Source organism: Rhinatrema bivittatum, chromosome 11, assembly GCF_901001135.1.
Source record: "Rhinatrema bivittatum chromosome 11, aRhiBiv1.1, whole genome shotgun sequence".
Classification (NCBI taxonomy): Eukaryota; Metazoa; Chordata; class Amphibia; order Gymnophiona; family Rhinatrematidae; genus Rhinatrema; species Rhinatrema bivittatum.
In genome coordinates, this window is record NC_042625.1 from 3,486,146 (window position 1) to 3,513,107 (window position 26,962).

At 46.7% G+C, this 26,962-nt stretch overlaps 1 protein-coding gene across 1 annotated transcript in view; it reads right to left on the minus strand.

The window, feature by feature from the left end:
• Positions 1–26,962, minus strand: part of TBCB (tubulin folding cofactor B) — a 143,998-nt gene that overhangs the window by 22,803 nt on the left and 94,233 nt on the right. The window contains exon 4 of the mRNA XM_029571028.1: positions 15,995–16,186. Within this exon, the coding sequence (XP_029426888.1) occupies positions 15,995–16,186 (192 nt within the window). The remainder of the gene's footprint in view (positions 1–15,994; positions 16,187–26,962) is intronic.

Consider the following 26,962-nt stretch of genomic DNA (forward strand, 5'->3'; position numbering starts at 1 on the left):
CAGAATGGGACAGAGATTTTCCACTTTCCTGTTTGTCTCTGAAGCAAACAAATCAATTGGCAGGCAATCTCAAAGATCAAATAATCTATCTGCCATTGCCTGATACAGAGACCATTCATGAGCACAGATTACTCCGCCAATGTGTTGGAGATCCTGGGAAGGTAGGTTGCTTGAAGGAAGGCCTTGTGGCTGCAAGCTCAATACCAAATTCTCAGGCACTCTTGGCAGAGGATCCATGACCCTGTACCTCCTTGCTTGTTGTAACAGAATATTGCCACATGATTGACAGTCTGGTTTAGAATTCTCTTTCCCTGAAGGAGATAGGAAAAAGCTGTTAAGATGTTTCTAATTACTTGAAGGTCCCGAAAATTGATTTGAAACAGTCGCTCTGCTGATGACCAGGATCCATGGATTAAGAAAGGAGTAGTGTGCATACCCCATTATCCATTGCCAGTACCATTTGTTAGGGCACCCCCCTCTCTTGGATGTTCAGGTTTGGACACCAGTGGAGTGACCTCTTCATTTCTGCCATGACCTCCACTGCGGACAAAAAAGGTTGGAGAAACCAGTCCCACTGAATGTGGAGGCCCCAATGAAGAATTTGCATATGGACCAGCATGAACCGCTGCAGCTACATGACTAAAGACAATCAACATTTCCCTGGCTGGAACTTGGTCCCTCTGTATTACTTTTTGGACCAAGGAATTGAGACGGCACACTCACTCTGTCAAGAGAAAGGCTCTGTTCTAAGAACACAAGATTTACCATACTGGGGTCAGACCAAAGGGCCAACAAGCCAAGTATTCTGTATCCAACAGTGGCCAATTCTTGTCACAAGTACCTGGCAGGATCCTCCCAGGGATAAGCAGTGGATTTCCCCAAGTCCACCTTAATAATAGTTTATGGACTTTTCTTCTATGAACTTAAACCTTTTTTAAATGCAACTATATTAACAGTTTTTACCACATTCTCCAGCAATGAATTCCAGAATTTAATTATATGTTGAGTAAAAAAAATATTTTCCCCTATTTGTAGCTCTTCAGTTTTCAAGTCAAATTGGATCATGTTATGATATTGCCATGCAGCCTCAACACCATTACCTCCCGTATCAAATCATGTGTTCCACTAAGGATTATGTTTAAAATAGCTCCCTTTCTCAGCAGTTATTGTATTAGCCATTCCATTAAGCGGTCATCTAGAAACTTTACCTTCTCAGTATGCCCTGATGTGATATTTACCCAGTCAAAACTGGGGTAACTGAAATCATCCATTATTATTGTATTGCTAAATTTGTTACCATTTCATTGTCTGTCCATTTTGGCCAGGTGGGTGATAGTACAACCCCACTGCTATTCAATTTCCCTTCTCATGTGTAAGGTTTATCCACGCCCCTATAAACTTTATTCTTGAGAGGGACAAGGGTTCAATTTTTCAAAATTCACTTTGAATCCCAGTGACTGAAGAAGTTAAATTGTTTCCAACAGGAGTGCAACACCCTTGATTGGGAAGATCTTGTTATTAGCCAGTCATCCAGGTAGGGGAAACCCACAGATCCCCCGATGAAGATGTGCTGCTTTCACCACCAGGCAGTTAGTAAAGACCCTCGGAACTACTAAGAGGTCAAAAGGGAGCACCCTTGTATTGATAATGAGAGGATTCCATCACAAAACAAAGGTATTTGCCAATAGGATGGATGGATGGATATGTGGGTATATGCATTTTACAGATCCAAGGCACAAATCCAATCTTACGTTTGAATAAAGTAGATGTATGCCCTGGATCTGAAATTTCTCCCTCAACAAACTAATAGTTTAGACTTCATAAAGCCACCCAATTTCTTGGCGATAAGGATATAGTGGGTGTAGAACCCCTTGCCATGTTGGTCAGGAAGGTTAGGTGGATGAGAGGTGACGCCATCACGAGGTGAAGCCGAGTTAAGTGACACTGATCTGGATGGAAAGCTGAACATTGGGGAAGCACTGGAAGGTGGGATAAGTGCAAACAGTAACAAGATTCCAAACTTCTGATGACCCAACAGTTCTTGAATACCTTCTGCCACGCCTCCAGAATGAGATGGACTCTTTCCCCACTGGAGAAGTTGGGGTCTAAGAGTCAACAGTTGGTCAAAAAATAAACCCAGGTTTGGGCTGGGACTTCTTCAGCATCTTAGGCTGATGTCTCTCACACTGATGTGTACAAGCTAGAAGCTGTTGCTGTGGTAGCACAAGTCACAGGTGGGACATGATATTGCGGAACTGGGAAAAGGGCATATCTGCAAGTGAAAGTGCTTAAAAGCAAAGTAAGGGCATCTCAGTGAAGACAGTTCAGAGCACTCAAGATAGACTCTACAGCAACATACTACTCCTTGACATGGGTAACCACTTCCCTGAGTTTGTCTCCAAATAGGTGTTCTCTTGAGAAGGGCCCATCTATCAGCTTGTCAAAAGAACATAACATAAGAAATTGCCGTGCTGGGTCAGACCAAGCCCAGTATCCTGTTTCCAACAGAGGCCAAACCAGGCCACAAGAACCTGACAAGTACCCAAACACCAAGATCATCCCATGTTACTGATGCAATTAATAGCAGTGGCTATTACCAAAGTAAACTAGATTAATAGCAGTTAATGGACTTCTCCAAGAACTTATCCAAAACATTTTTGAACCCAGCTACACTACCTGCACAAACCACATCCTCTGGCAACAAATTCCAGAGCTTAATTGTGCGTTGAGTGAAAAAGAATTTTCTACGATTAGTCTTAAATGTGCTACTTGCTAACTTCATGGAATGCACCTGTCCTTGTATTAATTGAAAGTGTAAATAATCGATTCACACCTACTCGTTCAAGACCTCTCATGATCTTAAAGACCTCTATCATATCATCCCCCTTCAGCCGTCTCTTCTCCTAGCTGAACAGCCCTAACCTCTTCAGCCTTTCCTCATAGGGGAGCTATTCCAATCCCTTTATCATTTGGTTGCCCTTCTCCATCGCAAATATATCTTTTTTGAGATGCAGCAACCAGAACTGTACACCTTATTGAAGGTGGTCTCACCATGGAGCGATACATATGACATTTTCCGTTTTATTAACCATTCCCTTCCTAATACTTCCTAACATTTTGTTTGCTTTTTTGACTGCTGCAGCACACTGAGCCGACGATTTCAAAGTATTATCCACTATGATGTCTAGATCTTTTTCTGGGTGGTAGGCTCTTAATCTGGAACCTAACATCGTGTAACTACAGCAATGTTGAGATAACTTACCTGATAATCTCCTTTTCCTTAGTGTAGACAGATGGACTCAGAACAAGTGGGTAAAGTGTGCTCGTGCTAGCAGTTGGAGATGGATCTGACGTCAGCACGGGTACATATACCCCCACAGGAAGTGCAGCAATTCAGTAATCTTCCTTGCAAAGCTGTTAGGGATATATGAGTACTGACCGATCGATTAATTAAACAGGATTACCCTGACCGATTGATAGTAGCTGGAGACCGCCAGGATTCTCAACCGGAAGGCGTCGACACCCGGCAGGGTGGATGCCCTATGTATTAAAACATGGCTTACCTTGAGTCGGTGAAACCCCATGCATATTGGCAGCCGGGCAGATGAGTCCATCTGTCTACACTAAGGAAAAGGAGATTATCAGGTAAGTAATCTCAACATTTCCTAGCGTGTAGCCAGATGGACTCAGAACAAGTGGGATGTACAAAAGCTACTCCCGGACTGGGTGGGAGGCTGCCCGGGGTCCGTACAGGATTGCCCTCGCGAATGCGGTGTCCTCCCTGGCCTGGACATCTAGAAGGTAGAATCTGGAGAAGGTATGGAGGGAGGACCACGTCGCCACCTTACAAATCTCAGCAGGCGACAGCATCCTAGTTTCTGCCCAAGAGGCCGCTTGCGCTCTGGTAGAGTGAGCCTTGACCTGTAGAGGTGGTGGTTTTCCCGCGTCTACGTAGGCTGCCTTGATAACTTCTTTGACCCAGTGGGCGATAGTTGCCCGTGAGGCCGCTTCCCCTTGCTTCTTCCCGCTGTGAAGAACGAACAGGTGGTCCGTCTTTCGTACTGCTTCTGACACTTCCAGGTATCTGGACAGTAGTCTGCCGATGTCGAGATGGCATAGAATTCGACCTTCTTCTGACTTCTTCAAACCTTCTGTGGTAGGTAAAGATATGGTTTGGTTGAGGTGGAAGTGTGAGACTACTTTGGGTAAGAAGGAAGGAACCGTGCGAAGATGGATGGCTTCTGGAGTGATTCAGAGAAACGGATCACGGCAAGACAGTGCTTGTAGCTCTGAGATGCGGCGTGCTGAGCAAACAGCCAGCAGGAACACCATCTTCAAGGTTAACAAACGGAGGGATGGGCCTTGAAGTGGACGGAAGGCGTGTCCCGCTAGAAAGTCCAAAACTAGGCTGAGGTTCCACAGAGGTATGGGCCACTTCAGTGGCGGGCGAATGTGTTTGACTCCTTTCAGGAAACGTGAAACGTCTGGGTGTGTGGCGATGCTGTTGCCGTCACTCCGTGGACCGTAGCAGGAAAGCGCTGCCACTTGAACCTTGATGGAATTGAGGGACAGACCCTTCTGAAAACCATCTTGCAGGAAGTCCAAAATGATAGGAATCTTAGCGGCATGTGGATTGGTGCTATGAGCTTCGCACCAAGCTTTGAATACTCTCCAGATCCTTATATAAGTTAGCGATGTGGAGAACTTGCGTGCTCTGAGGAGGGTATCTATTACCGGCCCCGAGTATCCCTATTTCTTCAGTCTAGCTCTCTCAATGGCCAGACCGTAAGAGAATTGAGCTAGTTCCTCGTGGAGGATGGGACCTTGCCGCAGCAGGTCCCTGTGAGGGGGCAGGGGTAGAGGATCCCCTGCCAGCAGTCTTCTCATGTCTGCATACCAGGGTCTTCTTGGCCAGTCCGGGGCCACCAGAAGAGCTAGGCCTCTGTGCCACTGAATCTTGTGTATAATGGCGCCCAGCAGGGGCCATGGGGGAAAGGCATATAGCAGGATCCCCTGAGGCCATGGCTGTACCAGGGCGTCGATCCCCTGGGATAGAGGATCTCACCTGCGACTGAAATATCTGGGTACTTGAGCGATAGACCTGTCCGCTAGCAGGTCTATGCCCGAAGTCCCCCACTGATCCACAATCATCCGGAAAGCTGTGGGCAACAGCTGCCATTCCCCTGGGTTTAGGCTTTCTCTGCTGAGGAAGTCTGCCGTGGTGTTGTCCTTCCCAGCGATGTGGACGGCAGAGATGTCCTTGAGATTTGCCTCCGCCCAAGCCATCAGGGGGGCTATTTCTAAGGATACCCGTCGGCTTCTGGTTCCGCCCTGTCGGTTGATGTATGCCACCGTGGTGGCATTGTCCGACATCACTCTGACTGCTCTGTTTCGAAGTCTGTGGGCAAATCGCAGGCAGGCTAACCTGACTGCCCAAGCTTCTAGTCGGTTGATGTTTCACCCCGACTCTTCTTTGTTCCACCGCCCTTGGGCGGTTAGCTCTTCACAGTGTGCTCCCCATCCGCTCAGGCTGGCATCTGTAGTGAGCAGGGTCCAGGTTGGGGAGGACATTTTTGACCCCCGGCTCGTGTGGCCGGGCTGCAACCACCACCATAACTGAATCCGCACTCTGGCCGGTAGAGGCAGGTGGACGGTGTAGTTCTGTGATCATGGGCTCCACCGAGATAGGACGGCGCATTGTAACGGTCTCATATGAGCCCGCGCCCATGGTACCACCTCCAGAGTGGATGCCATCAGGCCGAGGACCTGTAGGTAATCCCAAGCTGTGGGCCGGGTGGCGCTCAGCAGGGTCTGCAGACGACTCCAGAGTTTTGATCTCCTCTTGGAGGTCAGGCTGACTTTGTCTCCCTGGGTGTCGAATCGGACTCCTAGGTATTCCAGCGACTGAGAAGGCTGTAGGGAACTCTTGTTTGTGTTGACTACCCATCCTAGGCTTTCCAGAAGAGATATAACTCTGTTGGTTGCCTGGTGGCTCTCCTCCGGTGACTTTGCCCTGATCAGCCAATCGTCCAGGTAGGGATGGACGAGAATTCCTTCCTTCCTGAGTGCCGCCGCCGCTACTACTATGACCTTGGTAAAGGTCCGCGGCGCGGTGGCTAACCCGAAGGGTAAAGCTTGCGTGAGTCGAGCAGAGAAGAAAGCGGCACAAATGCAATTAAATTAAAGCAGAAGGGAAGCAAAAAAAAGGAAAAAACCCCGACGAAGCAGAGACACAATGCGGTGAGTCCTAAACCGCGCCCCCAGGGCAGCCGGCCTATCAGCCCGCAGCTAGAGCCCTTTAAACATTCGCGCTTACCAGCAGCGTCGCGCGCAAGAAGGAGCGCGACCTAAGGGGCCTGCCCCTTAGTGCGCTTCTTCGTGAGCCCCAGGAACCAGGACAGGGGCCCTTCCCACATAAACCTCTCCTTCTTCTATCCCTCACCGGGATATCCACTGGATTCCTCTCCAGAGCGTCCACTCGCCCCACATCTTAACCCTTCACGCCCCACATCTTAACCCTTCAGGACCACTGTACAGTAATCACCAGTAATTTACACCCTTCAGTAACGGTCCACCTACAGGTCGCTTAATGGACTCCCTTCTCTACTAGGGACATAGATTTAGGACTAAGATCCCCTTCCTACGATAGTCTGCCCCACCCCAGCATTGATACAGTCGAGTCTCAGCCAACATACTTACTATTCATCCAGCTTCACCATCCAGCATCATCATACAGCATTCATCCAGCCTCACCACCCAGCCTTTCATCCAGCCTCTTACAGCACTCAACCCATCCCCTATCGCATAATTAGACCATTATGCTACCGGGACTCCCAATTCCTATTCTTTGCCGCAGCTTTCACAACACAAATAAAGCAACAATGCAATATCATCCACGCTCTTCCAAAACACTCATCCCGATCCTGATCACCCCTCTCAGCCAATTCCTTGGTCTCGCTTTATTCTCCTTAACTCTTTTCAACGCACAATCCATCACTAAGAAAACTCTGATCCTCAATGACTATCTCCTAGACGCCAAACCAGATATCTGCGTCATAATGGAAACCTGGCTTAAACCAACAGATATAGCCCTAATAAATCAACTCCCCACACAGATGTATGACTTCTTTTCCCTCCCCCGTCTAAAGAAAAGGGGAGGGGGACTACTTCTAGCAACCAAAAAAGAGTTGAGAGTCTCCCAACTCCCACTAAAATCAGATTCAAAATTGGAAATGGGCCTCTTCAAAACATCCCAGTTCCAAATCCTCTTAGTCTACGCCCCTCCAGGCCTCCTCGACTCAGATGCCTCCCCCATAATAGAACTAATTGCAAAACACATTAACCTGGACTCCCCCACTGTGATCCTAGGAGATTTCAACCTTCATGTCAACAACAATACACGCACAACCAACTGTGAAGCCTTACTCTCTTCACTTACAGCCATGGGCTTCCAACAGATTATCAACAAGCCCACCCACAAAGCAGGCCACACACTGGACCTCATCTTCACGAACTCCGGCATCACACACTCATCCCCCACTATCTGCACTCCGGTCCCCTGGTCGGATCACTCACTAATCTCCACTACTTTTTCAATAACAGAAACCCGTAACTCTCACCCCCCTCAATCTCAATTTCCCTACAGAAGATCTTGTTCTTCCGATGACCTCAGCTTCCACCTGGCTAAAGAACTTCCACACTTAAATCTTTCAGACCCCAACTCAGCCTTATCTTCCTGGAGCAATATCACAGAGGAAATAGCAAACAAATTATGTCCACTGTCAACAAAAACACTCAACCCAAATTCCCCAAAAAGACAACCATGGTTCACCAAGAACTTACGGAAACTCAAACAAATCCTCAGAAGAAAGGAAAACTTATGGCGCAAAACCCCTTGTCCCAGCACACTTTCAACCTACAAAACTGCCCTCCACCACTACAGGAACTTTACCCTAAAAGCAAAGAGAGATTTCTACGCTCTCAAGATTCACGACCTTACCTTCGACGCCAGAGCCCTCTTCTCATACATATCCGAACACACACAACCTAACACACCGTCCATCCCCAATGAACAAGCTCAATCCAAAGCCGATGAACTAGCCCTATTCTTCCAAAGTAAAATCACTAATCTCTTAACCCTTCTGCCACCGAGCCCCACCCCTCTAACCAGCTCCTACCACCTCCTCAACAAAAAAATCTCACTGGATTCGTTCGAACCTACTACAGCATTAGAGATCCAATCTCTGTTAAAGAAAATGAAACCTTCCTCCCATCCCTTCGACCTAATACCGTCAAAACTGCTCCTGCTAATACCCGAAACCATCTCCAAACCACTAGCAGACATTATAAACTGTTCCTTAACACAGGGAATCTTCCCTGACGCCCTAAAAACCGCTTCTCTTAAACCGCTACTAAAGAAACCAGGCTTGGATCCCAAGAATCCAAATAACTTCCGCCCTATCTCCAACCTGCCTTTTGTAGCAAAGATTTTGGAAAAACTGGTCAATTCGCAACTCTCTAACTACCTCGAAGATCATGAAATACTACACCACACACAATACGGGTTCCGCAAGGCCTTCAGCACTGAAACCCTACTCTTATCGCTAACAGACCACCTCATCATGGGCTTGGACAAAGGACAGTCCTTCCTATTAATTCTATTGGACTTGTCGGCAGCCTTCGACACTGTCAATCATGCCGCCCTCCTTAACCGCCTTTCGGACATTGGAATTACAGGCACTGCTCACTCATGGTTCAAAACATTCCTTTGTAACAGAAGTTACAAAGTTAAAATCAACAATAAAGAATCCCCACGCTACAATTCCTCACAAGGAGTTCCTTAAGGTTCCTCACTATCCCCAACTCTATTCAACATATACCTTCTTCCTCTATGCCAACTGTTGACGAACCTACAACTAAAACACTTCTTATTCGCCGACGACGTACAAATTCTGATACCCATCAAAGAATCTATCACAAAAACTCTCAAACAATGGGAAAACTGCCTTCAAAAGATCAACCGACTCCTCGCAAACCTAAACCTAATTCTAAACTCAGCCAAAACAGAACTCCTCCTCATCACCCCCGAAAACAGCAACTCCCCACAAATTGCTCCAGTCAACACCATGGTTACACAAGCTAGAGACTTTGGGGTAATAATAGACAAACATCTGAATTTAAAAACATGTATTAACACAACCAAGAACTGCTTCTACAAGCTGCAGGTAATCAAAAGAATGAAACCACTCCTACACTTCCATGACTTCCGAACAGTCCTACAATCCATAATATTCTCCAAGATGGATGATTGCAACTCCATCTTACTAGGTCTCTCATCCTCATCCATCAAACCACTTCAGATGCTCCAGAATGCGGCAGCCAGAATTCTGACAAATTCCAGAAGAAGAGACCACATCTCTCCCATTCTAATAAATCTACACTGGCTGCCAATACACTACAGAATCCTACACAAGTCCATCACCATCATCCATAAATCCATCCACTCCCAAGCCCCTCTCAACATACAAATCCCCCTCAAACTACATACATCATCCAGACCCATCAGAGAAGCCTACAAAGGATCCCTGACTGTTCCCCCACCCAAATCAACACACCTTATAGCATTCAGAGACCGGGCCTTTTCTACAGCGGGCCCCTCTCTTTGGAATACCTTACCACCTGATCTTAGACTTGAACCTTGCCTATTAACATTCAGAAAAAGGCTTAAGACTTGGCTATTTAAACAAGCCTTTCCCGAGTCTAATATCCATTGAGAGACTTTACTGCATTATGTAAATACTATACATAAAGAGACATTACCACACAATGTAAATTAATTTATTTCTGTAAAGATTCTATTATTCATGTCTATTGCTTCTCTTCTTCCTTCCCCAGTTTCAACAACCCTGTTATATTGTAACTTTTGCTTCCTCTGCACTTGTTAAAAGAACAAAGTTATTGCACCCCCCTGTTCTTTGTAAACCGGCATGATATGATTGTATCATGAATGCCGGTATAGAAAAGCTTTAAATAAAATAAAATAAATAAGTGTTGGTTCAGGACTTTGAAGCGCAAGTAGCGCTGGTGATCCCGATGGATTGGGATATGCAAGTAGGCCTCACAGATCCAGGGATGTGAGAAACTCCCCTGGATGTATTGCACTTCTGACTGACCGCAGAGTTTCCATGCGAAAGCTTGGGACCCATAAGTGTCGGTTGACTGACTTGAGGTCCAGGATGGGCCTGAAAGTGCCCTTTTTCTTGGGTACTATGAAATAAATGGAATAATGCCCAGAATTTATTCCCATGCAGGCACTGGGATTATGGCTTTTAAGGACAGGAGCCTCAACAAGGTAGCTTCCAGTGCCGCCCTCTTGAGGGGAGGACAAGGAGATTCCACAAACTTGTCCGGAGGGAGATTAAGGAAGTCCAGGTAATACCCTTCCCGTACAATGGCGAGGACCCACTGGTCCGAAGTAATCTCGACCCACCTGCGGTAAAATAGGGTTAGCCTGCCCCCTATGGCTTCTTTCCCCAGATGGGTCGGCTGATTCTCATTGTGGGGTGCGGCCGGAACCCGAACCCGAGCCGGTTCTCCTCTTGTTGTGTCTGGCCCGAAAGGACTGGTTCCTGGTCTGAGAACGAGGTGCTTGGTAGCAAGCCCTGTAAGGGTTGAAGTGCTGAGCGCTGCTTCTTTTTTTTAATTTTTTATTTATTGAATTTTATAACTACAACACAAAGATAACTTTGCTTTAGTAATACAGCAAAAGGTTAACACTTAAGAAATATTTTTCTTACAATATATCTAAAAGGCAATAAATTTCCTTTTACATTTTCTAAAGAAATAAGCGCTGAGCGCTTCTACCTCTGGATGGCCTCGGAAAAGGGTGCTGGTTCCTCCTTGACTTGTCTTCCGGGAGACGGGGTAATGGAGAGGTGCCCCATTTGTTAGCCAGTTTCTCGAGGTCGCTGCCGAACAGGAGGGATCCCTTAAAGGGCATTCTTGTAAGGCGCGTCTTGGAGGAGGAGTCGGCCGACCAATTTCGTAGCCAGAGCTGTCTCCTGGCTGCCACTGAGGATGACACTCCCTTGGCTGCCGTACGAACTAGGTCGGAGGCAGCGTCAGTGAGGAACGAAAGGGCGGATTCCATTTCTTCTCCCGGGGTGTTGTTCCTGGCTTGTGATAAACAGGAGCGCGTCACCACGGTGCAGCAGGTCGCGATTCGTAGGGACATGGCTGCCACCTCAAAGGCTTGTTTCAGAATGGCGTCCATGCGCCGGTCATGTGCATCCTTGAGGGCTGCCCCCCCCTCCACCAGAATGGTGGTGCGCTTCACAATTGCGCAAACTATGGCGTCTACCTTGGGGCACGCCAGCAGCTCCTTGGTTGCCGGGTCCAGGGGGTACATGCCAGACAAGGCCCAACCCCCTTTGAATGAGGCCTCCGGCGCATTCCACTCCAGATCGATTAGCTGCTGTGCTGCTGTGCTGCTTGCAGGAGGGGAAAATGGTGAGCCGTTTGGCGCAGGCCCTCTAGCAGGGGTTTCATTCTAGGTTCCCCTGGGGTGCCTTGGCCCGGGATAGCCAGCTCCGACAGGCATTGAGAGACCAGGTCTGGGAGATCCTCTTTAAGAAAGAAGCGTCTCATGGTTCGATACAGCTCTATCCCCGAGGGGAGTTCTCCCTCTTCGGGGGGCTCGCCTTCTTCCTCAGAGCAATCTGAATCCCCATACGTGGGGCTTCCGGGTGGCGAGTGGCCGCGCCTAGGTCTTGAGGGTCCAGGGGCAGGGTCATCCGGTACGTACGGGTCCGTTCGGGGATCAGACTGCATCTTGACAAAGGCGTGAATCCCCTTGAATAATTCCACCCAGGAGAGCGAAGCAGGTTCTAGCCTTAGGAGCACCAGGTCTCTAGGATTCCCTGGCTGCTCCCCGCGGCCTGCTAGGTCCGAGGTGTTCCCTGAGGAACTGGCAAGTACGCTGATCTGGGACCGGCCCTGGCCTGGAACTCCCAGGGCCTCCTCACATTGGGCACATAGGGAGTCTGCTTCCTCGCTCTGTGTGGCTCTGAGGTGGCATGCTGAGCAGAGGCCTAGAGCTCTTATGCTTGATTCTGGAGGTGCCGGCTCTGCGTATGCATGGGCTCTCCTACGCTCCATCGCGTCTGTTATCGCTATGCGCCGATGCGCTCCCAGCCGAAGTATGCGCCTTGTAATATGCGCGAAAGATGTGCGCCTACTAATGTGCGCCTATCAGCGTGCGCCTATCCACGGGCGCTTAGCAACGTGCGCCTAATCAATGTGTATCAAGATGCGCCCTTCAATGAGCGCCTCTATCAATGTGCGCCCAGTTATTTTCGGGCGCAGAACATATGCGCCCGTCGCCTGTGCACTGCGCTAGAACGAGGCGGCGAACCAAGGTAAATGGCAACGGCGAGCAGGCAGGCAAAATGGCGACCTCCTTGGCGGGCTGCCACGTCGGCAAACCCCGCTAATCCTTGCTTCCTCGGAGACCAGCAAAAGTAAAGATGTACGCCTTACCTGGTCTTCGGCGCTTCCCGGCTGCGACCTGGGCGGTCTCCGGCTGCGGGGGGAGAGGGTGATTACAGTCACCGCCGCGCTCGAGGAAGTGCACCCGCTGCCTCTATGCCGCGCCCGAGCTCTTCTCACTCGGGGACTAGGTCCCTGCCGCGAGTCGGCCACCGGACCGAGGCTCGTACCTCCGAGGGACCACGGAAATCACCTCGGGAAACTCAACTGGGGGAGGGACCCAATGGTATCACCACAGGAGTGCGGGGCTAGTCTTCAGGTAGGATTCTTCTATGAATTTAGTCGTTAGAATTTGGAAAAACGCTCAGCGAGCGTGAGGTAGCTCCAAACTGCTTTGGAGACGGAAATTACTGAGTTGCTGCACTTCCTGCAGGGGTACATGTACCATGTGCTGACGTCAGATCAGTCTCCAACTGCTAGCACGAGCACACTATACCCCATTTGTTCTGAGTCCATCTGCTACACGCTAGGAAATAGAAGTTATAATTCAGGAAAAGGACCTGGGTGACACAGTGGACAATACTTTGAAATCCTCTGTTCAGTGTGTTGTGGTGGTCAAAAAATTAAACAGAAGTTAGGAATTATTAGGAAAGGAATGGAGAATAAAATAGCGAATGTCATAATACCTCTGTATCACTCCATGGTGAGGCTGCACTTAAGAGTACTGGGGTAGATTTTATAAATTTACACGCTCGCGTACTTTTGTTCGTGCACCAGGCGCGAACAAAAGTACGCTGGATTTTATAAGATACGCGCGTAGTCGTAACTTATATATAACTTATATATGTAACTTATATGTAAGTTATATAACTTATGCGCTTAACCCTTTTAAAATCCGGCCCACTGTGTGCACTTCTGATAAAAGATATAGTTGCATTGGAAAAGGTACAGAGAAGGGCAACCAAAATGATAAAGGAGATGGAATGGCTCCCCCTACAAGGAAAGGTTAAAGAGGTTGGGACTGTTCAGCTTGGAGAAGAGACAGCTGAAGGGGGATTTGATAAGGACTATAAAAACATGAGTGTAATAGAACAGGTAACTATATTTTTTGAGAGAGTAACCAAGTTACAAATACTAGAGGGCGCTCCATGAAGTACGGTAAATAGCACATTCAAAACAAAGAGAAAATTCTTTTTCACTCAACACACAAGTTCTGGAATTCATTACCAGAGAATGTGATTAATGCAATTAGCATGGCTGGATTTAAAACAGGTTTGAACAAGTTTCTGGATGAGAAGTCAAACTTATTAACCAAGCAAACTTAAGAAATAGCCACTATTCATCTTATTTATTTAGAGTTTATTTGCCACTTAATAAGCAATTTAGCAGCATGGGATCTATTTAAATGTTTGGGATCTTGCCAGGTTCTTGTTACCTGGATTGGCCACTGCTGGAAACAGGTTACTTGGCTTGATGAATCCTCAGTCTGACCCAGTATGGCAAGTTCTTATGTTCTGGTTCAAGGGGAAAAGGAACACTGAACCAGGACCTCATCGATCAGGGTGTGATTGCTGGTTGTCTCAAAGGGGAACATTTCTGGGGAATATCTTCACCCTGCAGAGAAGCTCCCTCTAGACTTCAGGAGGTTGTCCCCCTTCCTGAAGCAAGTGAGCCATGGGGTTGCATGGGAACCAGGGGCTCCATGGAAATTAGCTCTGGTGTTTCCAGATAAAGACCTTTTCCAAGAAGCCTCAATGGAGATACCACCTCCCATCTCCAGGGCAATAAATGAAGTGTCAATGGAGTTGGGGAGCGAAGCACCAATGTGACAAACAGTTGCATTGGCTGTACACAGATCCAGGGTTTGGTATATTGAAGCGTACAAGGCCCAATGCATTGAGGGGTCTGAGGCTTGATGTGTCAATGGGGCAGAGTTGTGATGTGTTAATGGTGCTGCGGCTTGATATGTCGATGATGCCAGGAGCACCAGATCAGAACCTGACCTCTGCTTTGACAGCAACAACTGCATGACCGCACCACCATATGGTGCTCTTTCTTCTTGGTCACCCAAAAGCTCTTAAAGCTTCCGCGCTTTGCTTTACTCCAATGAAGTAGAATAGTTGAGGGCCTGTACTGTGGGAGGGGCAACCCTGCTTGAGGAACTAATGTTCATCTCATCACTGGGGAAGCTCGAGGAGGTTCCATTCCAAGAGGAGGACTGACTGCAGCTCTTTACTAACCTGAGTAATGCCTCCATTTTCCAGGCTCTGGACCTCTGTGTCTTTGGCGACATCCAGACACAGTGATAATTCAGTGCGTCTATGACTTGTCCAAGATATAGAAGCAAATGTCAGGCATCAGTGATAGACATTTTCCTGCCAGATGCAGTCCTTAAAAGCTGCTGGAAGTGGCCTTTTTGGAGCCTAACATGCTGATATTCTTTTCTTTTTTTTTTTTAGGTAGTTGTCAAGGGACTACCAAGGAAGCAAGGAAAACTAATACTACTACTGGACATACAAAAACCAAAGTAGTGAGAGAAAGGGTAAATGTCTGTGCAGCAGCTCAGACAAAATAAAAAAAAAAAGTCTGAGGGGCTCACGAAGCAGCACCCTTAACGGAAACTCCTGCACATGTTCAGAAGAGTAAAAGCTCTATGAGCTAGGAGAAAAGAATCTGTTTGGCGCTGTTGGAAGACATCACCATACGTCATGGCTAATTTAGCTCTGCTTGAAGAAGCATCAACATCAGATTGCAATCTAATAACCTGGACTCTTTCCTGGAAAGCTCATAATAGGTTAAGTCTATAAGGTGCTACTCACCTCTTGTCATTTTCGCTACAGACTAACAAGGCTATTCCTCTGAAAATTATCAGTTTGCAATATGTTTCTTGGAAACTACATTATTTAGAACAGAGCTGCACTCTATATATACCGAACAATCTTTCAAAAGGAGAATCCTTCTCCTTCCACCCTCTCATACCCACCACCAACAGGTAGCACTCTCCTCCACCTGCTCCCTGTCACCACTATCAAATGGCAGCACTTTTCTTCCCCCATCTTTTACCATTTAAATATAGCCTTGAATATTCTCACACTAGCCAGATCAACATAATCTTTAAAAGCAATCAGCTAGATGTTATTTGCTTGTGAATCCGCTTGTTATTTGGTTCTCTCATTATTCTTATATGTAATTTATTTTTCATGACATATGCTGGAGTAAACTATATTTCTATTATTTTATGTAACTGAAATTGAAACTTCAATTAAAAAAAAAAAGCAATCAGCTAGATGTGTTTGTCATAAGAGTAGAGACCTGTGTAATATTGATAAAATGGTGTTCCCTTGTACTACATGCTTTCCTGCTTGGCATTTACTTGTGATTTCATCAGCTAAATAAGCATAATTAATGACAATTGTTTGGTTTTGCTCAGCACTTAGATATGGAAATTTAATGAATTAATGAACAAAGAATGTACATCTTCCAAAAACTATCCACCTCAATGACTCACCAGTATACATGACAGTTCCTCGTTTTGTTGGCTGTCCAGCTATATGGACCTCACAGCGAGTACCTACTGCAATAGCCGCTGATAAATCTCTCTCCTCTGCCAGCTTCTGCTCCTGGTCAGCTTCTCTACTCCCCATCTCCTCCTCGCTGAATTTTCCCTTCTTGTTCCGTTTCAGAAAAGCACGAACAGAGTCTTAAAAAACAACCAAAATAGTCTAAACTAAAAAAGTGTGACTTGAAATTGACAGTGATTGCTAGCACCATATCTTAAAGCATATGGGAATTTTTTAAATTAGATTTTACTGAAATAGTGCTCAGTGTGCTGTTTATTCCTTTACTGCTAAAAAGGAAATGGCAGAAATTAAGTAAAAAAAATAGGAAACTAGAAACCTTATGGTATATAACAAAGTATCAAGACACATTTAACAAGCATTACCTTATGAAGAGTATAACCAATAAAACAAAAACAAAGACATAACAAACAGCAATATAAATTAATAAATAAAACATAATAAAAGAATTGATTAAAGGATAAAACTATAATCCTACCATGGCCATGTTCTGGCAACCAATGCCTGCTTCAGGGGTAAAAACTGCAAAAGGATTTGTATGAATTCAAGATTAAAAATACTTGTATTTTCAATCTTGTCCAACATTAGCCCAAATTCAGGGACGTTTATTGCAGAAAAGTGGGTACTATACATATATAGAATGGTTTCAGAAACTGCTTCCAACAAGGCAATATCACAAATTCATGCAACAAAATAAATATTTGTTCAGCTTTTTTCTCTGAGGATTATATCACCACAGTATTTGCCTGAAGAAAGTGAGGTTCTCATAAACTGATAATAAATGTAAAATATGCCTTCCTATTTAAAATTTGGAAGCCATCTATCTATATATATATATCTCAATAATTCTCGTCCTTAGGGCACACCAAGACACTCTGAAGTTCAGGATGAATATGCATGAGACAGCTTTGCATACACTGAAGGTAGTGCATGCAAATCTATTTCATTTAAATTATTTGTGGATAACCTGAAAACTCAACTGGCAGGGGTATCCTGAAGTCTAGATTGAGAACCATTGGTTTATTTAAAAATATATAGAGCCTTACAAAAGTCTTCATACCCTGGTACATTTTTTTACATTCTAACTAAAAAATACAAATCTAAATTCATTGTGAGACTCAGAGGTGAAGGGGAGGAAAAAGCAAAATTGCTTAACAAATATTGCTGCTCTTTGTTCATTGTGGATGGGCCTGGAGCACAACCACATAAAACAAACACAAATAAGATGAGAAATGAGGTAAAATAAATTGATTTTTAGAACACTGTTTTTGTGAGGAGCTAACTAAACAAAGTAGATAAGACGATGGGATCAAATGGGTATTGAGGGAACTTAGAAAAGTCCTGGCTGGCTGACCTTTTTAATGCTTTAGTTGAGAATAGTTCCGGAGGACTAGAAAGGGGCAGATATGATTCCTATCCACAAAAGTGGAAGTAAGGAGAAGGCTGACCTCTGTGGTGAGCAAATTAATGGAATTGCTGCTAAAATAGAGGATAGTGAAGTTTCTGGAATCCAAATGATTGCATCATCTGAGACAGTATGATTGTACTAAAGGTAAATCTTGTAAGATGAATCTGAATAATTTCTTTGATTCGGTGACCAGTGAATTTAATCAAGGGAAAGTGCTTGACATAGTATATTGGGATTTCAGTAAGGCCTTTGACATGGTTCGCCACAGAAATAAATAAATTGAACACCCTTGGTATGGAACCTAGAGTGACTGGGTTAGAAACTGGCAGAGCGGGAAGCGACGAATATCACTCTCCATATCACACATAAGACTTGCAATCTGGGTATATTATTAGTTCTGACACTCTTAATAAAATCTCAGATTAAGTCGGTCATTCAAGCTTCCTTTGCCAAAATGCAATTCCTGTGTCTTATTATACTCCTAAACACACGTCTTCTGTACAGTTCTCTAAGCTTTAATTCTTACTGACTTGGATTATTGCAATTATCTATACACTGGACTCCCCAAAACCACCTTAAGACTAACAAGGAACACAAAATGCCCCCACTCACCTAGTCGATGAGCACATAACCCCTGGTCTTCAATCACTGCACTGGCTCCCGTCCAGGACACTGCCTAGGCTCTAGTAGAATGGGCCTTGATCTGTAGAGGCAGTGGCTTGCCTGCTTCTACGTAGGCCGCCTTGATGACTTCCTTGATCCAGCGGGCTATGGCTGTCCGCGAGGCCGCTTCCCCTTGTCTCTTCCCGCTGTAGAGGACGAATAGGTGGTCCGTTTTTCGTACGGGTTCCGACATTTCCAGGTATCTGGATAGAAGTCTACCGATGTTGAGGTGGCATAGACTACGAGCTTCTTCCAAATTCTTCGACTCATCTGGCGATGGTAGCGAGATGGCTTGGTTAAGATGGAAGCGTGACACCACTTTGGGAAGGAACGAAGGGACCGTGCGTAGCTGGATGGTTCCCGGGGTGAGCCTGAGGAACGGCTCACGGCAGGACAGTGCTTGTAGTTCTGAAATGCGGTGGGCTGAACTAACTGCCAGCAGGAATGCTGTCTTTAGTGTTAACAGGCAGGGGGACAGACCTCTGAGAGGTCTGAACGAGGTTGCTGCCAGAAAATCCAGGACCAGGTTGTGATTCCAAAGAGGTACCGGCCACTTTAATGGTTGGCGGATGTGTTTGACTCCTTTCAGGAAGCGTGAAACCTGCGGGTGAGAAGCTATGCTGTTGCCCTCGCTCTTGGGGCCGTAGCATGACAATGTGGCCACCTGTACCTTGATGGAGCTGAGGGACAGACCCTTCTGTAACCCGTTCTGCAGGAATTCCAGGATCACGGGAACTTTAATTGAGCGTGGTATGATGTCATGGTCCTCACAACAGGCTTCGAATACTCTCCAAATCCTTATGTACATTAAAGATGTGGAGAACTTGCGTGCTCGGAGTAGGGTGTCGATTACAGCCCCCGAGTATCCGCTCTTTCTCAGGCGAGCCCTCTCAATGGCCAGGCCATAAGAGAGAATTGAGCTGGATCCTCGTGGAGGATCGGTCCTAGTTGAAGCAGGTCTCTGTGTGGAGGCAGTGGCAGGGGGGTCCCTGCCAGTAGTCTTCTACTGTCTGCGTACCACGGTCTTCTTGGCCAGTCCGGGGCCACCAGAAGTACTAGTCCCCTGTGTAGCTGTATCTTGTGAATGATTGCGCCCAATAGGGGCCACGGCGGGAAGGCGTATAAAAGAGTCCCCTGTGGCCGTCTGTATCAGGGCATCGATCCCCTGGGACTGAGGTTCCCACCTGCGGCTGAAGTACCTGGGTACTTGGGCGTTGGACCGGTTTGCCAGAAGATCCATGTCTGGTGTTCCCCACAGGTTCACTATCATTTGGAACGCTGCGGTCAACAGCTTCCATTCTCCTGGGTCTAGACTTTCTCTGCTGAGGTAGTCCGCTGTGATGTTGTCTTTCCCGGCGATGTGGACGGCCGAGATCTTTGGGAGATTTACTTCTGCCCACGACATTAGGGGGTCTATTTCCAGAGACACCTGTTGGCTTCTGGTTCCCCCCTGGCGGTCAATGTAGGCCACTGTTGTGGCGTTGTCCGACATTACTCTGACTGCTTTGTCTCAGAGTCTGTGAACGAACCGTAGGCAGGCTAGTCTGACTGCCCGCGCTTCTAGACGATTGATGTTCCATCCCAACTCTTCTGTGTTCCACTGCCCTTGGGCAGTTAGCTCCTTGCAGTGTACTCCCCATCCTCGTAGGCTGGCGTCTGTGGTGAGCAGGGTCCAGGTTAGTGAAGATAGTCTTATTCCCTGGCTCAGGTGGCTGGCCTGCAGCCACCTTCGTAGCTGGGTCTGGACTCTGCCTGGGAGTGGTAGACGTACGGCGTAGTTCTGAGACAGTGGATTCCATCGCGATAGAAGCGAGCGCTGTAGGGGTCTCTTGTGAGCTCACGCCCATGGCACTACTTTCAGTGTGGATGCCATCAGCCCGAGGACTTGCAGGTAATCCCATGCTGTGGGGTGGGGTTCGCTCAGCAGGATTTGTAACCGGTTACTCAGTTTTGATCTCCTCGTGGGAGTCGGGCTGACCTCGTCTTCTTTGGTGTCGAATCGGACTCCTAGGTATTCTAGAGACTGCGAGGGCTGCAGACAACTTTTTTTTGTGTTGACCACCCATCCTAGGCTCTCCAGAAGAGTTTTGACTCTGTTGGTTGCTTGGTGGCTTTCCTCTGGGGATTTCGCCCTGATCAGCCAATCATCTAGATAAGGGTGTATGAGGATTCCTTCCTTCCTCATCAGTGTTGCCGCCACCACCACTATGATCTTGGTGAATGTCCAGGGTGCTGTGACTAACCCGAAGGGTAATGCCCGAAACTGGTAGTGACAGTCCAGGATTTTGAAGCGTAGGAAACGCTGGTGTTCCTGATGAATTCGGATGTGTAGGTAGGCCTCCGAAAGATCCAGGGATGTGAGAAACTCTCCCGGTTGTATCTCCCTTATTATTGAGCGTAGGGTTTTCCATGCGGAAGCGGGGAATCCTCAGGTGGCAGTTGACCGACTTGAGGTCCAGGATGGGCCTGAACATCCCCTCTTTCTTGGGGACAATTAAATAAATGGAATAATGCCAAGTATTTACTTCTTGTGGAGGCACTGGGGTTATGGCCTCGAGGGCCAGTAGTCTGGTCAGTGTAGCTTCCACTGCCACCCTCTTGGAGCGGTCGTTACAGGGGGATTCCATTAACTTGTCTGGAGGGGTTCGTAGGAAATCCAGGTAGTACCCCTCTCGAATAATGGCTAGGACCCACTTGTACGAAGTTATCTCGACCCATCTGTGGTAGGACTAGTCTGCCCCCTATGGCTTCTTCCCTTGGACAGGTCGGCTGAATCTCATTGTGGAGTGTGGCTGGGGCCTGGACCCGAGCTGGTTCCTCTCTTGTTGTGCTTGTTCCAAAAGGACTGGTTCCTGCCCGTAGGGTGGGGCGCTTGATAGTTGCTTCTGTATGGATTGAAGCGCTGTGAGCCTCTGCCCCTGGAGGACCGGGGGAAGGGTCGCTGGTTTCTCTTATTCCTGTCCTCCGGTAGGCGCGGCAGTGGGGACTCGCCTCATTTGTTGGCCAGTTTAGTTTGCTGCCGAACAGGAGGGATCCCTTGAAGGGCATCCTTGTGAGACATGTTTTGGAAGATGCGTCGGCTGACCAGCTTCGGAGCCAGAGTGGTCTCCTGGCAGCCACTGCTGATGACACTCCTCTGGCCGCTGTGTGCACCAGATCGGAAGCAGCATCCGCAAAGAATGATACTGTTGGTTCCATGGCTTCCCCAGGGGTGTTGCTCCTGGTCTGAGAGAGGCAGGCACGTGTCACTACAGTGCAGCAGGCCGCTATTTGTAGGGACATAGTGGCGATGTCAAAGGACTGTTTAAGGATGGATTCCAGACGCCGGTCATGAGCATCTTTGAGCGCTGCTCCTCCCCCTCCACTGGGATAGTAGTGTGGCTTTGAGACCGTGCAGACCATGGCATCCACTTTTGGGCATGTCAGAAGGTCTTTGGCTGCTGGGTCCAGGGGGTACATGGCTGCCATAGCTCATCCCCCTTTGAATGTAGATTCTGGAGCACTCCATTCCAGGTCAATCAGCTGCTGGACGGCTTGTAACAGAGGGAAATGGCAGGAGGTCTGGCGGAGGCCCTCTAGCAGGGGATTCGTCTTAGGTTCCCCCGAAGCACTTGCGCCCGGATAGCGAGCTCCTTCAGGCTGTGGGTGACCAGGTCAGGGAGCTTGTCCTTGGTGAAGAAGCACCTCATGGTTCGGTGAGGCTCTGTCCCCGGGGAAGTTCCCCCTCTTCTAGGGGCTCTGCTTCCTCTTCAGAGTTGTCTGTGTCCCCATAGGTGGGGCTTCTGGGCGGTGGAAACATTTGTCTAGGCCTAGAGGGCCTGGGGCATAAAGGTCCTCTGGTGGAGGCTGTGGCTGTTTTGCCGGAGGCTCCGTCTGCATGTGGACGAAGGTGTGTAGCCCTTTGAAGAATTCCACCCATGAGATAGACACTGGGTCCAAGCTAAAGTGTTGAGTCCCTGGGGGACCCCATCTGAGGGGTTGTCCTGCTGGGATTTGCTAGCTCCGGGGTACTCACTGAGGAGCTAGAACTTGGCCCTGGGTGGGACTGGCCCTGGACTGGATCTCCCAGGGCCTCTTCGCACTGAGCGCACAGGGCATTGGCATCTTCATTTTGTGCTGCTCTGATATGGCACGCTGGGCAGAGGCCTTGATCTCCGTTTCTGGTGGTGCCATGGCTATAGGAGCGTAAACCTTTATGCGCTCCGGCGCATCTAAGATGTGCGTGCGGGTTGTGCACATAGTTGTGCACCCAAGTTGCAGGTATGCGCTCAGCCCGGTAGGCGCGCAATGCGCGTATATCTTATGCGCACGGCCCTTGGGCGTGTAACTTTCTGCACACGGCCCTTGGGCTTGTAACTTTATGTGCACAAGTACTTTATGCGCCTAGCTAGCCTTGTGCGCCCGGATCAAGACGGCGGACAGGGCCAAGATGGCGGCGGCGACCACGCGGACAAAATGGCGACCACCTCAGAGGGTCTCCACGTGGGAAGACCCTTTGAACTAGCCAGGGCCTGGCCCTGGTAGGGCGGATCAACCCAGCTGCACTGGTCCCGGCCGGCGACCTGTGCGACTCCTCGAACCTCGGAGACTGGAGTCTATGCTGAAGATTTCTACCTTACCTGGTCTTCGGTGCTTCCCGGTTTCGTTCCGGGCGGTCTCCGGCTGTGGGGGTAGAGGGCAAATACCTTCCCCGCCGCGCTCAAGGGTGCACCCGCTGCTTCTCAGCCGGGCCCGAGATCGGGGGCTAGGTCCTCGCTGCGAATCAGCCACCGGACCGAGGCTTACCTTCGAGGGACCACGGAAATCACCTCGGGAATTCTCAACTGGGGGAGGGACGCGAGGGTATCACTGCGGGAGAGCGGGGCTCGTCTTCCGAGTAGGTTTTCTTCCGAATTTGGGTTTTCTCCATTAAATGTGTTCTAACGCTGTGAGAGCGTGCAGATAGTCCCTAACTGGTATGGAGATGGAAAATACTGAAGATCTGCACTTCCTGCAGGCGGATATGTACTAGGGGTGACGTCAGATTGAAATCTGATCAGTCTCCAACTGCTATCAGGAGTACACTGTACCCATTGGTCCTGAGTCCATCTGCTACACGCTAGGAAATAGTTTTTAATGTATTGTTTTATTGTGATTTTACTTTATTGTATTTTTTATTACTGTTGTAAACCGTTGTGATGGCTACACCGAATGACGGTACATAAAATTAGTAAATAAATAAACAAACAGGTGCTGGCCCTCTGCATCCCCCCCTTTTGTTGGATGGGGTTACAGGTATATGGGATATACTTCCATGCATGGTGGGCATGCCCCTTGTGAACCCTTTCTGGCTAAGAGTGGGGAAGTGACTAGCCAAATCATTAATAATCACCTGACCATAATCGCCGGCACTTGGGGCCTTCTGGGGATGTGGGACTCTTGGGATTTAGGTAAAATTAAGAGTTTATTGGCTCAACAAATCAAACACGCGGCACGCTTTTTGGAAGCAACTGAATGGAAGTTTGCTCCCACTCTTTATTCAAGGGGGCAGGTACATACAATTGCACTGATTGAAAAGCTGACCTACATAGTAGGGGATAAAATTACAATGTATGATGAAATCTGGGGCTTATACTGGGCATTTTATAAATCTGTCAGTGCTGTACAGACCATGTGGCGATGCATGTTTTGTGAGTATATACTTTTTTCTGTGTCTGGTTGGTTGTACTGTCCATTGAATCTATTTCTATATAAGTAGTTAAAAGAAAGAAAAAGATCTAAAAACTGTGATACATTCCTTGGTCCTTTTGTCTTTGGACTACTGCAATGCCTTGTAAATTTATCTCCCCCAATCCTCTATCAAGGCTTTGCAGTATGTCCAAAATCCAGCTGCAATGATAGACTCTGGGGTTTCTATTCGTGAACACATTTCCCCTCTGTTATCTCAATATCATTGGGTTCCTGTTAAGTGGAGGAGATCCAGTTTAAGATTTTAATGTTAGTTTTCAAGGTCTTAATAACATGGTGCCTGTCAGTTTTAATGTTGTACTGAAGTTTTATGGGCCTTCAGACCACAGATCTTCTGCTTTAAATGTACTTGCCTTCTTTTAAAGTAGTAAAGCTTGATGGATTGTGAGAGAGACTGTTTTACGTGCAAGGCCCTGAACTTTGGAATTTGTTGCCTCGTCCAATCAAACAAGAGACTTCTTTTTAAAATTTAGAAAATTGGTAAATGCGTTATTTTTTCAGGAGGCTTTTGAATAGTCTGTTGACTGGTCTCTGATAGTCCTAGGGTATAATAATCTTATCTCATATTTATTAGAATAAACAGAGTATGAGCAAACTAATGCAGGAGAAAATAATAAAGGAGGAAGATGAATAGCTAATTTCTATGTTTTGTCATGTTTTAATTGCACGTTTGGTTTTATTTTGTTTTATGTTATGTATTACATTTTATATTATGTATTACTATTTTATGGATGTAAGTATGGAAACTGCTTAGAAATTCAGATTTGGTGTAAAAAAAGTTTAAATAAATAAATATTAAGGGGAAAAACGTATGTCAGCTGCATAGTGCATGAGGCCTGCCATGTGGCTGACAGAGAAGTGTTAGAATGACTAGAAAAAAAAATTAAACCTAAACTACAGCAAGGGATGTGAGAAAAAATAGAAAATACCAACGCTCTGCCTGAAAAAACAGCTGCTTGCAGCTCCAGAACTGTCACAGCTTTAGCTATGAGACGAGCAAAGCTGAACCCACGACCATACAGCTTAGTGGAAAAAGACAACATACATGAGGGACTCTGCCTAAGAGACAGGTAGGGGGATACAGCTGCACAAGCTCAGTAGAGCATGCTGAAAGCTCTAGACTCTGACCTCAAAGTCCCATGTGTGAGGACTGCCATCCTGCTTATCCACTGAGAATTGTAGTCCTCCAGACTTCTCTGAGCTTCAACAAAGCCTTTACAATGAGCAGATTCAGAGGATAGGCATAAAGCAAGGGAGCAATAGAGAGCAAAGTTTCCGATGCTAGTTTGACTTGAGCCCCTTAACTGGTACAGAAGAGTAAGGCTTTCCTGTTTTGGTGGGACACAAACAGATCTACCATAGGTATGCCCCACTTGCAGAATATCTGATTTGCTTCCCCACAATCCATTGACAATTCGGAGGGGGGGGGGGGAACCAACTCAATTTGTCCATAAAAACATTCTGCTCATTTGCTATATACATGTCTCTGAGGACCATCCTTTGAGAGATGGCTCGGTTCCACATTTGGCCAGTCTCCTGCCACAGGAGATATTATTCAGTGACTTCTTGCTTGTTAATGTAAAACACTGCTACTTGACTGTTCATCTGGACCAGAATTACTTTGTTTGCTACCTCATCTCTGAAAGCCTTCAGAGCATACTGAATCACCCTTAGCACCAGGAAGTATATCTGATGAAGTTTTTCCTAACTAGACCACTTTGGATTCAGAGCTCTTCTACAAGGCTCTCCCACGTTGGATGCATCCATGGTCAGAATAATTTGAATTGGAGGAATTTGAAAGAGTATGCCTCTGGTCAGATTTGTCATCAGGACAGTGTGTCCTTGCTATCTTCGAGATCCTAAGTGGCTTGAAGCCACTGTGATCTGAGGGTCCATTGGACTCTCCTCATTTAGAGATGTGACAAGGGATTAAAAAGCACTGCTGATGCCATAAGGTTCAACAACCTCAACATGTCCATGGCTGATATCTACTGACTCATCTGAATCCTTCCACTGCAGTATCAACATGATAGCCTTCAGTGACTAGCATTGCTCCTATAAACTTCAATTGAAATGATGGGCTCAAGTGGGATTTAGGGTAGTTGATGACAAACCCCAAACATACAGATGGCTCTGCACTTTAATTCTGTGGAACCTGTCTGAGATGTGTTCTTCACCAGCCAGTCATCCAGGTAACTGAACATGTGAACTCCCAGTCTGTGCAGATGCACTGCCTCTATGGCCAGACACGGGAAGCAATGATCCCCTACAAGAAGTCTGAGATAGTGATATTTCCAGGTCACAGAAACTATGTAGTTACAAGCATCCTTCAGATTGAAACAGCTTAGCCAGTCCCCGTTTTATAAAAAGGGAATTAATGTGTCCAAGGAAATCATCTTGAACTTTTCTCTTTTCAGAAATTTGTTCAAAGCCCTTAGGTAGCTGGGATGGAGTCCTCCTGTTTTCTTTTGAATCAGGAAAGACTTGGAGTAAAACCCCTGCCCTCTTTTCCCAGTAGAACAGGCTCAACTGCATTGGTTTCTTGAGAGAGAAGAGTTCCTTCTGCAGCAAATCCTGTTGCTGAGACTTCTGTCAAGTGGGGTCCGGAGGCTGACTTGGAGAGACACATCTATACCCCTTTCTTCCTTTTTTTTTAGTTCAAAATTTGAATTATTTTAACAATGAATATCAACATAACACAAAAACAAAATAATGCAGAATACAAAACAAGCCGCATGTATGTTGTCAAACAGACAAAAGAAAATACAGCAAAGTGAGAGATTAAGATATAAAATGTACAGGTTCCCATTTTTTTTACATTTGAATAACGATTTGGAGTAACTGATTATAATATTCTACCATATATTCATATCCATAGTATTATCTTTTCAACAAAAGAGTAAATAACAACAATTCAAAATTAACTTTATTGCTACTGAAACCAGGAAATAAAATAAGTTTCCTTTCACTGGAAGATAGTCATGCATTTAAGGCCAAAGATTTCCAGATTACAACTTTATAGGATACATCCTCTTGAAAATGTAATACTAAACAGATTCACTCCCAATTTTTTCGCAGCATTGTAAATTACAAGCATAAA